Source organism: Perca fluviatilis, chromosome 12 (genome assembly GCF_010015445.1).
Source record: "Perca fluviatilis chromosome 12, GENO_Pfluv_1.0, whole genome shotgun sequence".
In the NCBI taxonomy this organism is placed as follows: Eukaryota; Metazoa; Chordata; class Actinopteri; order Perciformes; family Percidae; genus Perca; species Perca fluviatilis.
Genome location: NC_053123.1, coordinates 38417967 through 38438953, shown reverse-complemented (window position 1 = coordinate 38438953; position 20987 = coordinate 38417967). Strand labels below are relative to the sequence as shown.

General features: G+C 39.3%; 2 protein-coding genes across 5 annotated transcripts in view; both read right to left on the bottom strand.

Annotated features, from left to right (window-relative positions):
- LOC120570383 (galactose-specific lectin nattectin-like) overlaps positions 1-20987 on the bottom strand; it is a 367842-nt gene that overhangs the window by 153545 nt on the left and 193310 nt on the right. The window lies entirely within an intron of this gene.
- LOC120570386 (galactose-specific lectin nattectin-like) overlaps positions 1-20987 on the bottom strand; it is a 75096-nt gene that overhangs the window by 299 nt on the left and 53810 nt on the right. For 2 of the 4 annotated variants that reach the window (XM_039818707.1, XM_039818709.1), the window contains 5 exons: positions 5021-5098; positions 4194-4256; positions 3632-3721; positions 3172-3306; positions 26-140 (listed from right to left, as the gene is read on the bottom strand). In XM_039818707.1, the coding sequence (XP_039674641.1) occupies positions 26-140; positions 3172-3306; positions 3632-3721; positions 4194-4256 (403 nt within the window). In that variant the 5' untranslated portion in view covers positions 5021-5098. Of the gene's footprint in view, positions 1-25; positions 141-3171; positions 3307-3631; positions 3722-4193; positions 4257-5020; positions 5099-5306; positions 5330-20987 lie in introns of those variants that run through there. The other 2 variants (XM_039818710.1, XM_039818708.1) reach the window with 2 other exon arrangements.

Sequence of the window (20987 nt, the reverse complement as noted above, 5' to 3'; positions counted from 1 at the left end):
AGATGTTTTAAATGTTGTTTTTTACCTCCACCCCAGTTCATCACAATACAGAACTCCGCTCCGCCGTGGTTGTTAGGCTCCCCCGCATTCCAGCTTGTGTAGGTGAAGTGGGATCTATCAGTCCACAACCACCTAAACACCTGGAGGAGAAAGATTGGTTTAAAGTCAAAGTGAAATCAAGAGTTTTTGTTTTAACTCTCGACTTATTATTTTCTATAACAACTCATGAGACCCAAAGCATTCTTATGAACGGGTTTGTAAGCTATCGTTTGAAAAACGCATGCGCAATCGCCTAATTTTGTACAAAATCCTACGAAAGTAGGCGACTGTGTGCCGGTCACATGACAGTTAAATTTAGCTGAGAAAAGGTGACAGTGAGAAGAGTACTGTGCGTCATGCAGAGACCACACGTTTAGACACCAAAATGACTAGTTAAGATTGGGAAAAAAAGTGGTTTGGATTAAAACACTCCAGGACATGAACACCTGTTTCCTGGGTGAAAGTCTTGTGTTTTGTCCTTAACTTCTTCAGGACATGAACACCTGTTTCCTGGGTGAAAGTCTTGTGTTTTCTCCTTAACTTCTTCAGGACATGAACACCTGTTTCCTGGTTGAAAATCTTGTGTTATCTCCTTAACTTCTTCCAGGACATGAACACCTGTTTCCTGGGTGAAAGTCTTGTGCTTTCTCCTTAACTTCTTCAGGACATGAACACCTGTTTCCTGGTTGAAAGTCTTGTGTTTTCTCCTTAACTTCTTCAGGACATGAACACCTGTTTCCTGGGTGAAGGTCTTGTGTTTTCTCCTTAACTTCTTCAGGACATGAACACCTGTTTCCTGGGTGAAAGTCTTGTGTTTTCTCCTTAACTTCTTCAGGACATGAACACCTGTTTCCTGGGTGAAGGTCTTGTGTTTTCTCCTTAACTTCTTCAGGACATCAACACCTGTTTCCTGGGTGAAAGTCTTGTGGTTTCTCCTTAACTTCTTCAGGACATGAACACCTGTTTCCTGGTTGAAAGTCTTGTGTTATCTCCTTAACTTCTTCCAGAACATGAACACCTGTTTCCTGGGTGAAAGTCTTGTGTTTTCTCCTTAACTTTTTCAGGACATGAACACCTGTTTCCTGGTTGAAAGTCTTGTGTTTTCTCCTTAACTTCTTCCAGGACATGAACACCTGTTTCCTGGGTGAAGGTCTTGTGTTTTCTCCTTATCTTCTTCAGGACATGAACACCTGTTTCCTGGGTGAAAGTCTTGCGTTTTCTCCTTAACTTCTTCAGGACATGAACACCTGTTTCCTGGGTGAAGGTCTTGTGTTTTCTCCTTAACTTCTTCAGGACATGAACACCTGTTTCCTGGGTGAAAGTCTTGTGTTTTCTCCTTAACTTCTTCAGGACATGAACACCTGTTTCCTGGGTAAAGGTCTTGTGTTTTCACCTTATCTTCTTCAGGACATGAACACCTGTTTCCTGGGTGAAAGTCTTGCGTTTTCTCCTTAACTTCTTCAGGACAAGAACACCTGTTTCCTGGGTGAAAGTCTTGCGTTTTCTCCTTAACTTCTTCAGGACAAGAACACCTGTTTCCTGGGTGAAAGTCTTGCGTTTTCTCCTTAACTTCTTCCAGGATGTGAACTCTGCTCCCTGGCTTGAAAGCCCTGTGTTTTAGGAGCCAAACATCCCCCTGACCTCCCTACGAGGATCTCCACGCTCTTATACAGCAGCAGTCAATGTGCTGCTGACAGTAATAAATACTAGAGATGCACTGATTGACCGGTTGGTGACCGGAATTGGCTGATTTTGATGTCATCGGCCATTTGCCCTGCATAAAATCGGCATATGTCAGACTGACCGGCAAGTCGCAGGTCAGTCTGACATATGCCGATTTTATGCAGGGCAAATTCACTCGGGCATGATTTACATCGCGCAACATCATCACCGACACGTGCACATGCAGGGTTTCCGCTATATGCATGTAGCACTGCCCCTCAATCAGCTGTTCAAATGTCATAAAGTCGTAAATGCTCTACTGATCTCAGGCGAACAGTCAGCCGCTCTCTCTCTCCTCTCTGAGGCTGAAAACCACACTCACGCGGGTCCCGTGAAATATGACAGCTACAGTTTATTGGGAAATAGCGTTGGTCACACTGACTTTGATGAATTCACTGTTTATCAGACCTCAGATGAGACAAGAAGCTAACGTTAGCGAACACTGTGGTTCCTCTGCCTCTGATGCCACCCTGGCCGCTGTAGAAGACGCTGTATTAAAAAAAAAAGCTTTCCAGGTTAGTAGGGGTGCATACCGCTCAAAACCAACATTAAAAAGTAATCTTCCCTCAGCGTTTAGTTTTGTTGCTAAACTGTATGTAAAATGAGCGGCAACGTTAAATCATCTGTTTCAGGTAACGGCACACTAGGGTACCGTCTATTTGCTGGATTGTTCCGAGGTAACCGCCGGTAGCTAACATTAGCACACAAGCCTGTTGATAGCAACGGTAATGTTCATATTTAAGCACAATGACACATAAAGCAAACTTGCTAAAAAAGGAAGTACACACTGGAACGTTACTGTTGACGTTCAAACAGGCCTTTGTGTGTGTTTTGAGAAATATCTTTATACTGCAAGGCTGTATTTATTTTATTTTTATTTGTTATTTATATATTATTTTATTGCCATTACCTGTTTTCCCTGTTTTCATACATACATAAGTTTAGTTTGCTAAATATATATATATATATATATATTTTAGTTGGATATTGGATGTGAAAAGAAAGAAATTGCACTTTAGATGTGTGTGAATTTCCCACACCAGGAGTAATTTATATAGTTCTATTTTATAGCGATCGATTATCTATACAAAAAACTTTCTGTTCTATGCAAAATGTAAAATGTTCTATTAAAGAAAAGATACTAAATAAATATTTGTGTGTGCTGTAAAGTGGTTAGAAAAAATTAAATCGGAATCGGCTAAAATCGCTATCGGCTGGTCAAACTCAATGAAAAATCTGAAATCGGAATCGGCCTAGAAAATTTTAATCGGTGCATCTCTAATAAATACGTGGAATACATACAGTACAGATTACAGGGATTTACTTTTCACAGCTATATGTACGAATGCTTCATGAGAACAGGCTGAGAGTCGAGAGACATCACTTCCTGTGTGATGATAAAAGTCTCACGTGCGCTTTGTCAGTGCCTCCGATCCAGGAAGTTCTCTGTGTACCGGTCACTTGGTTAATGTAGTTTTTGAGGAATGCATGTTCCTCAGCTGAGTGGATGGAAGCCAGATTCCCACCAGTGATCTGGCAGAAGATCTAATGGAGACAATATAATCACATTATTAACCGGGCAGGGGGACATTTTAATACTTATGTGGTGTGGAAGAAGTAGTCAGATCCTTTACTGCAATAAATGTACTAATACCACACTGTAAAAATACTCTTTTACAATAAAAGTCCTGTATTTAAAATGTTACTTAAGAAAGAGTATGTAAGTATCATTGGCATTAACGGGTGTTCATGTCTTGGGAGTGTTTGATCTTTTTTCTAATTATGTGGTATTAGTAGTTTTACTGCAGTAAAGTATTAGAGTACATTGGTATCAAGCATACATGTGTTATGATAGAAAGAACTGCTGTACCTCTGCCTCGGGCCATGTCTTTGCCTGGCTGTAGAAAGCAAAACAGCGAGAGCCAAACTGAGTCCAACCAGGAGGGCAGGAAGCTGCACCCTGTATGAAAAAACAATCAGACTAGTCTATATCGACAACAGTTCATTTAGTTATTTGCACAGGCTTTATCAGCTCACAATTTTCAATGCACATTTATGAGTGCAATTATTATTGATAAAAATGGAAAACTGAGACTTATCAGTAGCAGTTTTAACAATGAACAATTTGCAGTTAACTTTAATGTGCTGCAAACACCACAACCAGCAAGTTAACAAAACCATGAGTAATTAGCATCATTATACGAGCATTTGTATCTATATCTGCAATAACATTTGCTGAACAGGGCTGACATTTACTCAAAAGTGAAGATTGTAAACTGTTCATTAAAAACGGTTTATAATAACAGAATATTCATTTTTACTATAGCTAAACACCAAATATCTGTTTTTAATTACAGGACAAACTCCGGGTAATAAGCTGCCAGAATTTTTTTTTGTTATTTTAGTGATTTATTTCTTAAGAGTGTACTTACATATGCAGTCAACAGTCCACTGGACAAACAGAGCAACAAAGAAAACGGAAAGACTGATGCCATCTGTGGAAAGATGTTTAACAAAGTCAACATACTGTAGACAAGGAAATAATCAGACAATAGTCAGACAATGAATTACTGCAAATGATCATTAATGAGCTATTTATCAAAGTAAAGTATCCTACTAGTTATAAGTATATTATATGATATAGATATGGTTTAATTTCTGATAGATTGCATCGTCATCTGCTTATCAGGTGTCGGGTCGCGGGGGCAGCAGCTTCAGCAAGGGACCCCAAACTGCCCTTTCCCGAGCCACATTAACCATCCTTAGGAGGCCTCGGTACCAGATGATCAAACCACCTCAACTGGCTCTTTTCAACACAAAGGAGTAGCGGCTCTACTCCGAGCTCCTCATGGATGACTCGGCTTCTCACCCTATCTCTAAGGGAAACGCCAGCCACCCTCCTGAGGAAACCCATTTCGGTCAATTGTACCTGAGATCTCATTCTTTCAGTCATGACCCAGCCTTTATGACCATAGGTGAGGGTAGGAAAGGAAACAGACCGGCTCAGCTCTCTTTTTTTTATCACAAAGGTGCGGTAAAGTGAATGTAATACTGCCCCCACTGCGCCGATTCTCCGGCCAATCTCCCGCTACGTTCTCCCCTCACTCCCGATAAACCCCCGATACACCCCGAGGAAGTATAACTCCTGCACTTGGGACTCATTCCCTCCCCCCAAAATGTCCTCACAATAAAGATAGAATTAGTTATTATTAAATGTAAAAATAGATGACATTGTGATAATTAATTGAAATATAAATACCTTTGCTGAGGTGGTGATTGGCTGACACAGAGGAGAAGAACAAGCTGATGACTGTCACTGAAAGAAAATGTCACAGATCTGAATAGCATTAAACACTCAATAATAACAAATTAGGTTAAACTTATCTGGACTAACATCATTAATGCATCCACAATCTGCACTTATTTTTATCTTTACTCAACAGAATAAATTCTGCAATCTAGCCTAAACAATTATACCAAACTTTCAGGCAAATCTTTCAATGATAATGATGACAATACGATGTGATGACATCCATTATACTCACATTAATAATCTTTGTTTTGCCTGGTTTGGTTTTGGAGGGAAAAGAGGGTCACAGGTCCTTATATACCTTAGAAAGGGGAGTGGTATTAACCATGATTGACACTCAATGCAGTGATGCAGGTAGAGACTTGATATTGAACCAATATTTAACAGGGTGTAAATGTCAGGATCAGTGGTGTATGACCATGTCTGGATGTAATGAACAATGTGTGTTTAACCGGTGGACTTCTGTGTTGTGTTTATTTTATTAACCACAGCGTGACACCAGGATCTCTTTAATATGATATCCGTTTATTCTCTCTGGTGACAAACACGAATAAAGACGGGATACAATAAGGGCATTAACAATTGTCTTTAACAATATAAAGCAATAAAATATACAGTAAAAACATACCTGGTGAGAAACATGAATATCCGACCACAAGTACAAACCCGTGCTACTTACCTGGGACATAGGCTCAACATGCGCCCAACAGCACATACGGTGGAGCGAGTTAGAGAATGACTGAGCAGAGGCAGTGCCTAGGACAAAGCCGAAGATTAGAGAAATAAAACAAGTTTTAGCCGATACATCACTAAAAATGTAACTGTCTTCATTCATATTTAGGCGCAACAAATGATATATCCAGCTACAAAAGCCTGGAAGTCGGAAGTTAGAATGGAAGTACAAAGAGTTGTTGCTATGGAGATGATACATTACCTTGTCTCTACGCATTGGCGTTGACTGGCAGGTTTTAGACCGCTGCAGACCCGTGCGTTGCAAACAGTTGCAAGTTTCAATATGTCTCGTCACTAATCTTTGGTCGGAACTAGGTTTTAAGCCCAGTTCAGACCAAAGATTAGCGACGAGACGAGTTGAAACTTGCAACTTATTGCAACGAGCCGGTCTGCAGCGTTCTAAAAGCTGCCAGTTCACACCAATGAGACAAGATGGTGTATCCTCTCCATAGCAACGCCTCTTTGTACTTCTGTCCTAACTTCCAGGATTTTGTAGATAAATATATCATTTTTTTTGTCTAAATATGAATGTGGATAACACTAGTGATATTAAAATGCTTAATATAGTTGCATTTTTAGGGATGAATCGGTGAAAACACGTTTTATATCTCTGAGTCACGGCTTTGTTCTAACGCCGCTGGGCGCTTCCTCTCTTCAGTCTCGCTCCACCGTATAACGTTAGCGTGCTTTCCAAGGGTCGTTGAGGCTTCGTCTAATACTCTAGCATTTCAACCAGCTGTTTGTAACACAAAATAAAATGGATTACTATCTAACTAACTATAGTTTATAGTTGACTTTACCAGCTGACTTCTCTATTGGCCAGGTGCTCCCAGTTACCTTGTTATGACCTCAGCCACGGACCTGCAAGTGCACAAGAAAGACAACAGTACACAGGCTCAAGGCAACAGGTTCTGGGCCGTCATCTGGGGGAATTTCCAGCCCATGAACAATGTAAATTGAGACAGTGATACCCGGTCTCATTCAGACCAGTGACCAAAATAACCTCATAACCTCTCCAGGCAGAAGAATACTTCAACTCTGTGCCTCCATAGATGATGAGAGATGTAGCAGATATATGATAAGTCTATGATAAGCTATTCACCCTGCCAAGGCCATAGAGAAAAGTAAACTCAACACATTTCGTCTATCTTTGGTACTTTGAAGGTTTAGCTAAACTTAACGCCATCCAGTTGGATGTTTAAATACACCTTCAGGAGGACAGGAACTTCAGAGAGTTGGGATGGCACCCACACTGTACTGTGTGATCCTAAATCCTCCTCAATTGAGTGTTCATTAAATTCTACTGTGTAAATCATCAAAGTCTCCCAAAAACCTTCACATATGTGAAATGAGTTGAGCTGCTCCTGAGTTTTTCATTAAGAGTATTCACCATAACCAGAGTCAGTATGTAAACACATACAGGGAAACAAGGAAACAAAGACAAGGAAACTTTGCTAGGACACAGTCACAGTCTGTGCTTGTACAAAACCAACTTGTCCTCAATGTGACTTTTGTTTGGCATGTTTAAACACGCCAACAGGAATATCATATCCGTGTTGGTGTTTTAAACAGATAAAACTTACATGCATCTCTGCTGATCACACAACATGGTTTGAGTGGTTTGCCAACTGAGGGGAAGAAAGATGGATTCTACACACATAGACAATGGTAAAAGAAGCACTTTGAGGTTTTATGTGATGGGTCAAATAACAGGACTTTCAGGAGTCCAGGGTTTGTGTCCTGTTCTTGTCCCGTTTGTCACTGAAACGTATATTTAGCAACCCCACCCAAGGCTAAAATATAACAAACTGCTTGTTGAATTTAAAAAAGGAAAGGAAATAATTGCCAACTTTCTTTTTTTGAAAATAATTTAACACTGAATTGAATATATAAGGCACCACTAAAAAAAGAACAGTTACATTTTAAAGTGCAGTTTTCTGCTGATATTTTCTTTCGAATAACTACAGTAAAAAAAATCTGAGTTTTACAGAGCGTCTTTCACAATGTGTTTATGTTGTTAGACCAGTTTCTCTTACCCCCAGCATTGCCAGGGGTTTTGAAAGACTGCTCCTTCCCCACATAAAGGCTGCCATCCCTGCTGATCTTGATAAACAACAGTTTGCATATCGGACCAACAGATGAACAGATGATGCAGTTACAACAGCTCTCCACTCAGCACTAACACACCTGGAACATCAGAACACATATGTAAGGATGCTGGTTGTTGACTTTAGTTCAACATTTCATACAATACTCCCAAACAAACTGATCCCAAAACAGAGGGCCTAATTTACTACCACTAGCGCAGTTTGCGCTGCGTCTGTTTATGCGAGTTCGGTAATAGCGCACGCTATGCTTCCACATTTTGCGTAGTATTTATCAACCCTGACACCCATCAGCCAATCAGCGTCTTTCTCCGCCCACTAGACCGTAGATTGTGCTGTAGCAAAGCGGTACTGGTGCTATGATATGGCTGAGTGCAGACTGCGATATTTCCACTGCTGATGCTATGACTGTTTGAAATGATCCTGATGCCAATATTTGTAATGTAGCGAGGACTTTAACAACTGGTGGAATGGGATGTGAATGCTGAGTCGGAGATTCAATTTCATCTTTGATTTCTTCCAGTAACTCTAATATTGCACGGCTGCTTGATCTGTAACGCTAAATGATGTTGTGTTCACTGACAAAGTGTGATTCTTGTGTTAAACATATTTTCAGCCTCGCCTATGTCTTCATATTGCTCAAATTACTGTTACCATTTCACCAGCGGCATAAAGGTCTACGAGGAAACTCGACTGCGGCTGGTTTAGACCTGCTTTTAAGAGGCGGAGAATTTCCCCCGCAGAATAGAGGCGCGCTCTTACTGACAGTCTTTGTAAATACCACGGAATATATAATTAGGTGCACTTTGCGCTTATCCTCCCACCTTTTGGGTGGAACTCCCAATTCCCCACGACCCTCCCACAAACGCACATTGAAAGCGCAACTTGTCTCTTCTCGCTCATGTGGCAGACAATCTGCGATTTTACCCAAGTGCGCCCTGTTTGTAAATAGCCCGCATCGGTTACGGCCATCTTTGCGACCAATTAGTGCCTGGAAACAGGCGCAAACGGCTTGATAAATCTAGCCCAGAGCGACTTGGGCTTACAACACACACATATAAAACATGTCTGAGTTGTTTGAACGCACCATAAGTAGGCGTGTGTCCACGTTACTCAGTATGGGTCAGTTGATTGATAGACTCATATAGATATGGGCAATAAAAAAATACTATATAATAAAATAAATTTAAAAAATATAGAGGAAAACTCATTTAAATATGCAATAATAAAGATCAGTTATTTGATGGAATAGTGGAATTAGAATGTGCCTGAGGCCACCAAATTTGGGCTTACGGCCAAACACATGTCTGGGGAAGCATGCCCCCAGACCCCCCTACACTAGTTAAATGTTAGCAGGTCTCCAATTGGGCGAGATGCGTTCGTCTGTGCCACATATTGACAGAAACGAACCATGACGTATGTGGAGAGCTCCCCCGGAGGTGTTAATGGATCTAATTAGCATATGAATAGCAGCAACACCACGCCTGGCCAGAGAACGTCTGGCCTGGCTTGAATTTCCTCACTCAGTATTGGATGAAACCACTACTTTTAAACAAGAAGTCACTCCTGATTGGTTGGCAGGTCTGTCATGGGTTAGGCTATTGGTCACCCTGGGCCATTATAATAATAATAATAATAATAATAATAATAATAATAATAATAATAATAATAATAATAAAATATATATATACATACATACACATATATATATGTATATTTATTTATTCCATATATGCTATGTTGTATATTCATGTCATTTTCATCCTAAGGAAAATTATTTGGCAGGAACGTGCTGTTTACTGTGATAGAGCTTTATTGACACAAAACACAAACGCAATCAGAAAAAAACTATGTACAAAGCATAGGAGACACACAGCACACACAACAAATATCCAACAGCCTATCCTATCCTACAGAACCGTCAACACCTAACCCGCGGCCTCCTCGGAGCTGTAGGTAATCGGCAGCATTCGGTCTGAATTCAGTCCATTTTGCAGATGTCTGTAGTGTGTTGTCCTGTATTTCAGATCATCAGGTCTGTGGTGGCACACTTCCAAATGTCCACCTCACCCACAGCCAGCACACTCTGTCTCGCTTCCAGCAGCTGTAAAATCAATCAATAAAAGTCAATAAGTACTGCACGATGCACTGCTTATGGACACAACACATCTATGCACCTGAAAAATATTCACGTTGACCAAAAACTGCACTGTTGCTGTAATTGCTGTAAAAATACTGGATATTTTGCACAGTGGTGTACCGTTTTCCATTAATACAGTTGAATACTGTAAATTCTGATGTCTTTGAGGAACAAAATATTAACGGCAAGCTCCTGTACAATCTTACGGTAAAAAGCAGTATTTATTTATTTTTTACAGCAAGATACCTTATCTTATGGTATAATATAGTATTTCTTTTTCTTTTTCAGTTAACTTTAAATCAGACTTGATCTTTGGTCCGTTTAATAGTTCATCTGAGCAAAATAAAAAATTAAATGAAATTAAAAATAGGCTTACACATCAGTGTTTATATTTGAGATTGAGGACACAATAACAAGAAGATGGAGAAATAGTTTTCATCCGGACTCTTAACCTGACAGCACCAAACTGGATGGAGCACTGAGGCATCACCTGCTGCTTTCCTCACCGTTCTCTTGTCAACTGCACAGTGCACCCTCATCCATCCTGTCCCCGTGGCTTTCTTAAGAAGGTAAATATAATCTTGCAAGTCAGCATAATGCTAATGGGATTTTGTGTTGGATTAACATTTGATTGACTGTTTTTTGACGAAAAGATTGAGTCAAAAGTACGTGCTGCACGCTAGCATACGTTACTCTCATTTAGCAACTACGTGGACAAAAGTTTAGCTTTCTGTTGAAGCACATTACTTAAGTATAGTATAAATTGGCTTGGGCATTTGATTTGTTGTCAGATCTAATTAAGGTGGGCTACAAGGTTCTATTTTACCATTTGTTGTTTTACTTTTTCAAGTAAAACGGTTCATGGGAGTTTATAGGGAGAAGCTTGTTATGCAGGTTGATGCAAAAAGCTAAAAAGTAGCTTCAAATATGCACTAATGTAATATACAGTAGCTAAAGGTTAGTTGACTAGTTGTTGATTTAATGATTCCTTTTCCTTGAGAGAGTATTTTAAAGATTATTTTGCTGTGAAGGCCTGTAATGAAAACATGATATGGTTCCATATTAAATGCAAATGATCTTTTCTTACCATTCCTAATATCTTATATACTTTCTCTATTATTACATTTAAGGCACCTCATTGGAATTAATCCTGAGACGGGAAGAAAGGCCAGCCAGGGGAAGGTGGTCCACAAAAAGGCAACAACGGTGAATCCCCATTTGGCCACTCTACTAAAAAATGCGATGGACTTTGAGTGGGGCTTTATTTAGCCGGTATAGTTCAGTCCATCTGTCTCAGATGTCCAGGTTCATTTTTGGACCCACCATTGTTGAGAGACAGTTTGATATGTTTAATTGTTATTGTTAATGGCATGTGTGTAATTTAGTTAGCTTTTACTTAGTTTCTTCTTGATGCAGTGACTTTAACCCAACTGTTGTGTTTGGGTGAAGGCAAGGAGGAAGGAAAAAAGCAGCTGATAATTTGTACTCTATGCTTTGCAAACAGTCAAACCAGACCTGGTCAATTTTGACCCGGGGAGGAAAATACAAAGTTTAATGTAATATTAGCCATCACTTGTCATAGTTCAAGAAATAATTCTGACAACCAAGTAGTAATGGTGTTTTTATGGCTTTTGTAGATGCTGAAAATGTTCAGCTTTAATAAATGTCTAATGTTGTAAGGCCATCTCATAAGCCATTTCATTTATTATTATTATTATTATTATTATTTCAGGGGTGTTCATTTTTAAATGTAAAACTTTTAAATCATTAGTTTATATCAGTGTGAAGATCACCTTCTACAGTTTTACAGTAATAAGTTGTTAGAATACTTGTTGGAGAATACTGTAGGAACAGTAAAATAACAGTATAATTGCAACCAAAGAGCTGACAGTATAATACTGTAATGTTTATTTTCCATACAGCACAGTACTGTAATATTTTTACAGTACTAAACTGTTGTTGTAGATCACAGTAGGTACACTGTAGAATACAGTTTCAAGCTGGCAACTGTAGCTGCCAGTACTCCGAGCTGAACTCTTCACAGCTTCTGCCCGCGATGCCACATCTGGTTTTCTAGCTGAAGCTCCTGCTGCTGTCTCGTAGTATGTCTTACAGGCAGCTGGAAAGCAATTAAATAAGAGTGGTATGAATAATAAAAAAATTTAAAACATTAGTCACAGTAAAATTAAACAAGAAAGGATAAAACAGTAAACATTACTTACACACAATGCCATCATTTTCAGCATCATGTAAATCTGGACTTGCAGACAGCTCCGAGCAAATATAGGAATGAAATTCATTCAGTGAAAGCATATTCTTTAAATCTTACCCTTGCTCCGGTTCATAGCGCCTGCTACAGTTTGTCTCCGAGTTGTGTAGACGGCGTACTGCTTCCTGTAAATTACAAGACCAAAAAAATACACTTTTATAAAGCAACTCACCAGTTTAGCTCTGCTAATAAATCGCACTGAAAGCAGCCAGACACACAGCTGTGCTGCTCACGTTTAAACTCACGTACATGGTGGGGTTTAAAACATTACTGGACGCATTCAAAGCCGATGTCCCCCAATGCAATGCGGCCATTCATTTCAAAGAATCGGGCAGCGATCAGCTAGTCTTTAACGCCAGGATCACTTCAATATACATATATACAGTCAGTGGTCAGTATCACTTCAATATACATATATACAGTCAGTGGTCAGTATCACTTCAATATACATATATACAGTCAGTGGTCAGTATCACTTCAGTATCACTTCAATATACATATATACAGTCAGTGGTCAGTATCACTTCAGTATCACTTCAATATACATATATACAGTCAGTGGTCAGTATCACTTCAATATACATATATACAGTCAGTGATCAGTATCACTTCAATATACATATATACAGTCAGTGGTCAGTATCACTTCAGTATCACTTCAATATACATATATACAGTCAGTGGTCAGTATCACTTCAATACACATATATACAGTCAGTGATCAGTATGACTTCAATATACATATATACAGTCAGTGGTCAGTATCACTTCAATATACATATATACAGTCAGTGATCAGTATCACTTCAATATACATATATACAGTCAGTGGTCAGTATCACTTCAATATACATATATACAGTCAGTGGTCAGTATCACTTCAATATACATATATACAGTCAGTGGTCAGTATCACTTCAATATACATATATACAGTCAGTGGTCAGTATCACTTCAATATACATATATACAGTCAGTGGTCAGTATCACTTCAATATACATATATACAGCTTCAATATACATATATACAGTCAGTGGTCAGTATCGCTTCAATATACATATATACAGTCAGTGGTCAGTATCACTTCAATATACATATATACAGTCAGTGGTCAGTATCACTTCAATATACATATATACAGTCAGTGGTTGTGTCACCAGCAACAACACGTTGCTCAGTTTTGTTCCAGTAACTTATGAACCATAATAACGTTTAAACAAATCCGCGGAAAACTCCGGAAGTGGTAGTACCGCTCAGCGGATAAGGAGATAAAAATATATAATATTTGTAATATTGATGTTTTTTCTAACGTTGCATTTGAGGAGTTACACAATAAAGATAGCAATAATAATAAAATACAGTTTCATGAATTTGTCTCATGTGATGTGTGCTCGGCCGGCCGGCCACGTTTAAACGAATCCGCGGAAGTGACGTAGTACGTCCCGCTCAGCAGATATGAAGATAAAAATATATAATATTCGTAATATTGATGTTTTTTTCTAACGTTACATTTGAGGAGTTACACAATAAAGACAGCAATAATAATAATATACAGTTTCATGTATTTGTCTCATGTAAAGTGTGCTCGGCCGGCCGGCGGGCGGCATCAATCTGAAATGGAATCAAGCCATCTCACGGCAGACAGACAGAAACAGGAGCCGAAGGAGTCCCCCCACCCACCCCGGAAGAACTACAAGTGCTTTGTAACAGCTTCTGTGGCGTTTCTTATGGGAGTTGTAGTTTTAAAGTATATTGTTATATTTCTCATAATTAGAAGTTGGCAGTGTATAATTTCGGATACACCCAGGTTCTTTTTGGGATGGAGAACACACTGGTGTCATCAGATTTTAAATATCGAATAGTTAAATAGGTGAAAATAGCTTATTACCATATTTGATAGTGCTTAGGCCTACAGTGGGTAAACTTTGGTGACCATATCTACATGATAGCTGAGCTCCAGAGCTTTCTATAACAGCTGGTCCTATGTGTGTAGTACCTTCTATAACAGCTGGTCCTATGTGTGTAGTACCTTCTATAACAGCTGGTCCTATGTGTGTAGTACCTTCTATAACAGCTGGTCCTATGTGTGTAGTACCTTCTATAACAGCTGGTCCTATGTGTGTAGTACCTTCTATAACAGCTGGTCCTATGTGTGTAGTACCTTCTATAACAGCTGGTCCTATGTGTGTAGCACCTTCTATACCAGCTGGTCCTATGTGTGTAGCACCTTCTATACCAGCTGGTCCTATGTGTGTAGTACCTTCTATAACAGCTGGTCCTATGTGTGTAGCACCTTCTATAACAGCTGGTCCTATGTGTGTAGTACCTTCTATAACAGGTGGTCCTATGTGTGTAGTACCTTCTATAACAGCTGGTCCTATGTGTGTAACACCTTCTATAACAGCTGGTCCTATGTGTGTAGTACCTTCTATAACAGCTGGTCCTATGTGTGTAGTACCTTCTATAACAGCTGGTCCTATGTGTGTAGTACCTTCTATAACAGCTGGTCCTATGTGTGTAGTACCTTCTATAACAGCTGGTCCTATGTGTGTAGCACCTTCTATAACAGCTGGTCCTATGTGTGTAGTACCTTCTATAACAGCTGATCCTATGTGTGTAACACCTTCTATAACAGCTGGTCCTATGTGTGTAGTACCTTCTATAACAGCTGGTCCTATGTGTGTAGTACCTTCTATAACAGCTGGTCCTATGTGTGTAGTACCTTCTATAACAGCTGGTCCTATGTGTGTAGTACCTTCTATAACAGCTGGTCCTATGTGTGTAGTACCTTCTATAACAGCTGGTCCTATGTGTGTAGTACCTTCTATAACAGCTGGTCCTATGTGTGTAGTACCTTCTATAACAGCTGGTCTTATGTGTGTAGTACCTTCTATAACAGCTGGTCCTATGTGTGTAGTACCTTCTATAACAGCTGGTCTTATGTGTGTAGTACCTTCTATAACAGCTGGTCCTATGTGTGTAGTACCTTCTATAACAGCTGGTCTTATGTGTGTAGTACCTTCTATAACAGCTGGTCCTATGTGTGTAGTACCTTCTATAACAGCTGGTCCTATGTGTGTAGTACCTTCTATAACAGCTGGTCCTATGTGTGTAGCACCTTCTGTTGCTAAATGACAAGCCTTCAAACATGGACTGAGTTCAAGGTTCAGAGTCAATATTTCAAAGCAGGAGTAATGTGTCCTCTTCAGATAGACATATGTTCCTCTCCAGGTTGAGACCTTTCCAACGATGTGTTTGCTATAGTCCTACGACAACGTTTTAATTTTTACACATCATGGAGACCACTTTGCAGGAGATACTTTATTGTTCCGAGGGATATTTGCCTTGAGTTCAAATGCTTCACAAATAACACTTGACACTTGTTTTATCATACAGCTGACATATTACAATAAAAAACAACATGAACAAAGTGATATGTAGTCAGACTGAAGCACATCACACAGCCAATCTATTGCTCATCTTTCACAAACAGCGACAAGAGCAACACACAACCCTATATGCATCATATCATGAAGCTATTGCACAACACCTGCAGCCTCAAGCAACATTATTTAAAGTTTTAATTGAGGTAGGTCCACATTAGGCCTATAGTTTAGAAATGTTAAGTTTACCCATATCTTCAGCCAGAGGATAAGAGCTCATACTTGGCATGGAGAATAAAGATCAGACCATATTCTGTGTGCTTGCCTGGAGAGACGGGTTTCTATTCCTCTCCACAACCTTCATGAAAGTCAATATGCTCTGTAATGCAGCCTTGTACAACATAAACCATCTGATTCACCGTGAGTGTCTGCTCTAAATGATAACACACACTTTCAAGACGGGCCTTCCAGCCAAAGGTGTTGTCCATATGAACACCACGGTGCCTGGAGCAGAGCCCATTGATTGGTTCATCATTTCTGACCTCTGATATCCTCTGACCCAGTGGTTCCAAATATTTGCACATATTAAACAAATTATGATAATACACTAGAATATATAATGTATACAAAAGTCTGTATGAAATATATTTTGTTGTATGGTCGTTTTTCCTGCCCATCACGGCATCACTATTTTATGAATGAAACATGAAATGTAATAGTGCTGATAACTCCTCTGTATCAAAAAAGAAAGTAAGGCTTTATGTCGAGAGTTACCTCAACTTTGTTTTCGGGGTGGGGTGGGTGGATCAGCTTCTTTTCTTAGACATGAGTAAGGGGGGCACCAAGGAAAAAAGGTTGAGAACACTGCTCTGACCCATGTCATGACCCTTTTCTCAGCCAAGGTAGAAGTGTGCCAAAAATGCCAAAACACATGTTGTATATGTATACATACCCAAACAAAGCTATATACATCTTACTCTGTGAATAAAAACCTCGGCAACAATCTGCTTATCCTTTTAATTTCCTGAAAATGCTTCCTAAAACTAGTCCCTTCTTAATTTTAAAAAGGTAGTCTCAGTAAAGGCTATGGCTACAAGCTGTAACCACGGTGATTGATATGAGGATCATCTTCTGAATATAATAATTAATATGTTGGACCTACCATAAATTGATAATTCAAAAAAAGTAATTTATTTAAAACAACTAATAATGCAGTGTGATTTTAAATCAAACTAAGTTCCACACATAAATATACTCATGTCTTTCCCCTTTAGTCTTTGCTATTAATATTCATCAACTGCAAAATTTGAAAATTGCGTTTTTAAATAACTATGCATAGAAAATAAAATAAAAAATGCTTCTCTTTGTATATAGTTTATTGTTTTTCACAACAGTACAAGTCAAAACAAATGCAAATTAGTCAAACAAGCCATTAGGCTGTATTTCTAAACACTCAACTGTAGGTTTTTTATATAGTATATATAAGGCAAATCAAAGTGCTAAACATCAAACACCATTTTTTCATTATTAGTATTTTATTGTGTAAATTCTCACGTACAACGTGGAACATTCTTTCACAGATGAGGTGTGGAATTACTATTTCACTTCTGCAGATCTGTTTAAACTTTATTGGGGAAAATAAAGTATTGCCTGCAAAGTGGTCTCCATGATGTGTAAAAATTAAAACGTTGTCACATCGTTGGAAAGGTCTCAACCTCAACAGTAACATGTCAGTCTGAAGAGGATACATTACTCCTGCTTTGAAATATTGACCTCTGAACCTTGAACCCAGTACGTGTATGAAGGCTTGTCATTTAGCAACAGAAGGTGCTACACACATAGGACCAGCTGTTATAGAAGGTACTACACACATAGGACCAGCTGTTATAGAAGGTACTACACACATAGGACCAGCTGTTATAGAAGGTACTACACACATAGGACCAGCTGTTATAGAAGGTACTACACACATAGGACCAGCTGTTATAGAAGGTACTACACACATAGGACCAGCTGTTATAGAAGGTACTACACACATAGGACCAGCTGTTATAGAAGGTACTACACACATAGGACCAGCTGTTATAGAAGGTACTACACACATAAGACCAGCTCGTATAGAAAGCTCTGGACCTCAGCTATCAGATATGGTCACCAAAGTTTACCCACTGTATAAGCACTGTCAAATATGGTAATAAGCTATTTTCACCTATTTAACGATTCGATTTTTAAAATCTGATGACATCAGTGTGTTCTCCATTCTAAAAAAAACCTGGGTGGATCTGAAATTATACACTGCCAACTTCTAATTATGAGAAATATAACAATATACTTTAAAACTACAACTCCCATAAGAAATGCCACAGAAGCTGTTACAAAGCTTGAGCACTTGTAGTTCTTCCGGGGTGGGTGGGGGGACTCGTTCGGCTCCTGTTTCTGTCTGTCTGCCGTGAGATGGCTTGATTCCATTTCAGATTGAGGCCGCCCGCCGGCCGGCCGAGCACACTTTACATGAGACAAATACATGAAACTGTATTTTATTATTATTGCTGTTAGAAAAAAACATCAATATTACGAATATTATATATTTTTATCTTCATATCTGCTGAGCGGGACGTACTACGTCACTTCCGCGGATTCGTTTAAACGTGGCCGGCCGGCCGAGCACACATCACATGAGACAAATTCATGAAACTGTATTTTATTATTATTGCTATCTTTATTGTGTAACTCCTCAAATGCAACTTTAGAAAAAAAGTTCAATATTATGAATATTATATATTTTTATCATCTTGTCCGCTGAGCGGGACGTACTGTATATATGTATATTGAAGTGATACTGACCACTGACTGTATATATGTATATTGAAGTGATACTGAAGTGATACTGACCACTGACTGTATATATGTATATTGAAGTGATACTGACCACTGACTGTATATATGTATATTGAAGTGATACTGACCACTGACTGTATATATGTATATTGAAGTGATACTGACCACTGACTGTATATATGTATATTGAAGTGATACTGACCACTGACTGTATATATGGATATTGAAGTGATACTGACCACTGACTGTATATATGTATATTGAAGTGATACTGAAGTGATACTGACCACTGACTGTATATATGTATATTGAAGTGATACTGACCACTGACTGTATATATGTATATTGAAGTGATACTGACCACTGACTGTATATATGTATATTGAAGTGATACTGACCACTGACTGTATATATGGATATTGAAGTGATACTGATCACTGACTGTATATATGTATATTGAAGTGATACTGATCACTGACTGTATATATGTATATTGAAGTGATACTGACCACTGACTGTATATATGTATATTGAAGTGATACTGATCACTGACTGTATATATGTATATTGAAGCGATACTGGCATTAAAGACTAGCTGATCGCTGCCCGATTCTTTGAAATGAATGGCCGCATTGCATTGGGGGACATCGGCTTTGAATACGTCCAGCTCGGGTCATATCGTAATGTTCTGTATTACAGCATATACTGTAATATTTCACCGGTAATACGACCGAAGTAATATTATTAAAATAAAGAAATGCATACTATGATAACAGCTAAATAAATGTTGATAGATGTAGCGTTATAGTTTAAAAAATATAAATAAACAAAAAAGCAACCCAGCTTCCCTGGCCGAAATAGACCGAAATAATAACATTAAAAGAAATACATATAAACCATGACAATATCTCGTGAATAATGTTGATTAAAACAGCGGTTATTGGGCTAAAAATACCAATAATAACTGTCACAGATTTCGTTTTTTCTTTCGTCGGTATTTGACAGGGAGGGAATAACATGAATGTCTATCTGACGGACCCCCTCGTTGAAAAATAACGTCAAGGGTACACCTCTTTCGTTGAAACTTGACGCCAGGTTTCTTCTACATTTGACAAGTAGGGAGTGAGACTGTGTTGAGTTGGCCTGAAATACTCCCATAATTTGGAAGTTTTTGCTCTAACTCTCGGAGTCATCTCCCTCCACTATTTTTCAAATGGAAGCAGTGAGGGCGGGGGTAGGGGGCGGGGCAGAGTGATAGAGAAACAAAGAGGAGCAGATTAACCAGCAGGGCGCGAACAGCACACACACTGGTGTGGAGGTGAATTACAGTGAGTTTTAATGGATTACTGGGAAAGCTTAATAACAATAGGACAATTGAACTCTAGATTATGAGGCCATTTGAGCAGAGCCAACAGCTTCATATGCCATGGACATGTGAATATGGTGCTGAATTTGCCATTATTTTAAGAAGACAAATGGTTGGGACCTTGTCATGCAATGACAAAGCTGATATGCTTTATGTGAAGCCCAGTGTTCTGGTGTCAGCAGAAAGACTTCTCTTAGAAAACTGTCCAGTGGAGCCTCTGTCTCCATTCCACCTACAATGTTGGATGAGCAAGACCAAAGAAAGGTCACTGTAGTCATGTCACTATGTACAGTGGTTGAGCTCTAGGAGACTGGGAATGAATCATGGAATGCACATTTTACCTTTGTGGCAAAGCCTGTAAAACTAATTGTTGAAATAAATTATTTTGTGTATCTTTTTTACATAACATTGGTCATTACTAATGACGTACACAGTAATTAATCTAGCATACTTTCATTAAATAAATAAATTCAAGCTAAAATTGAAGAGTCTATAATTAGGCTATACTGAGTCTGATCTATTTTAAGAGATTTTCTTAAAATGAAGTTAATACCTTTTAGAAAAATGTCACCTGGGGTAAAACTCCCCCTGATTTGCATTTGTATAGCTCACAGCATTTTCATTTACATGTTAAAGCATGTTCGTGCATCCCTGTGGAGGCTGGGGGCATTGAACCCGAGTGGACAATGTTCAAAGTTTCCATTGCTGAAGCTGCGGCGAGTAGCTGTGGTCTTAGGGTCTTAGGTGCCTCAAGGGCCGGTAACCCACGAACACTGTGGTGGACACCGGTGGTCAGGGAAGCCGTCCGACTGAAGAAGGAGTCTTTCCGGGATATGTTATCCCAGAGGACTCCGGAGGCAGTTGCAGGGTACCGAAGGGCCCTAAGGGCTGCAGCCTCTGCCGTGAACGAGGCAAAGCAGCGGGTGTGGGAGAAGTTTGGAGAAGACATGGAGAAGGACTTTCGGTCGGCACCAAAGTGCTTCTGGAAAACTGTTCGCCACCTCAGGAGGGGGAAGCGGGGAACCATCCAAGCTGTGTACAGTAAGGATGGGACACTGTTGACCTCAACTGAGGAGGTAATA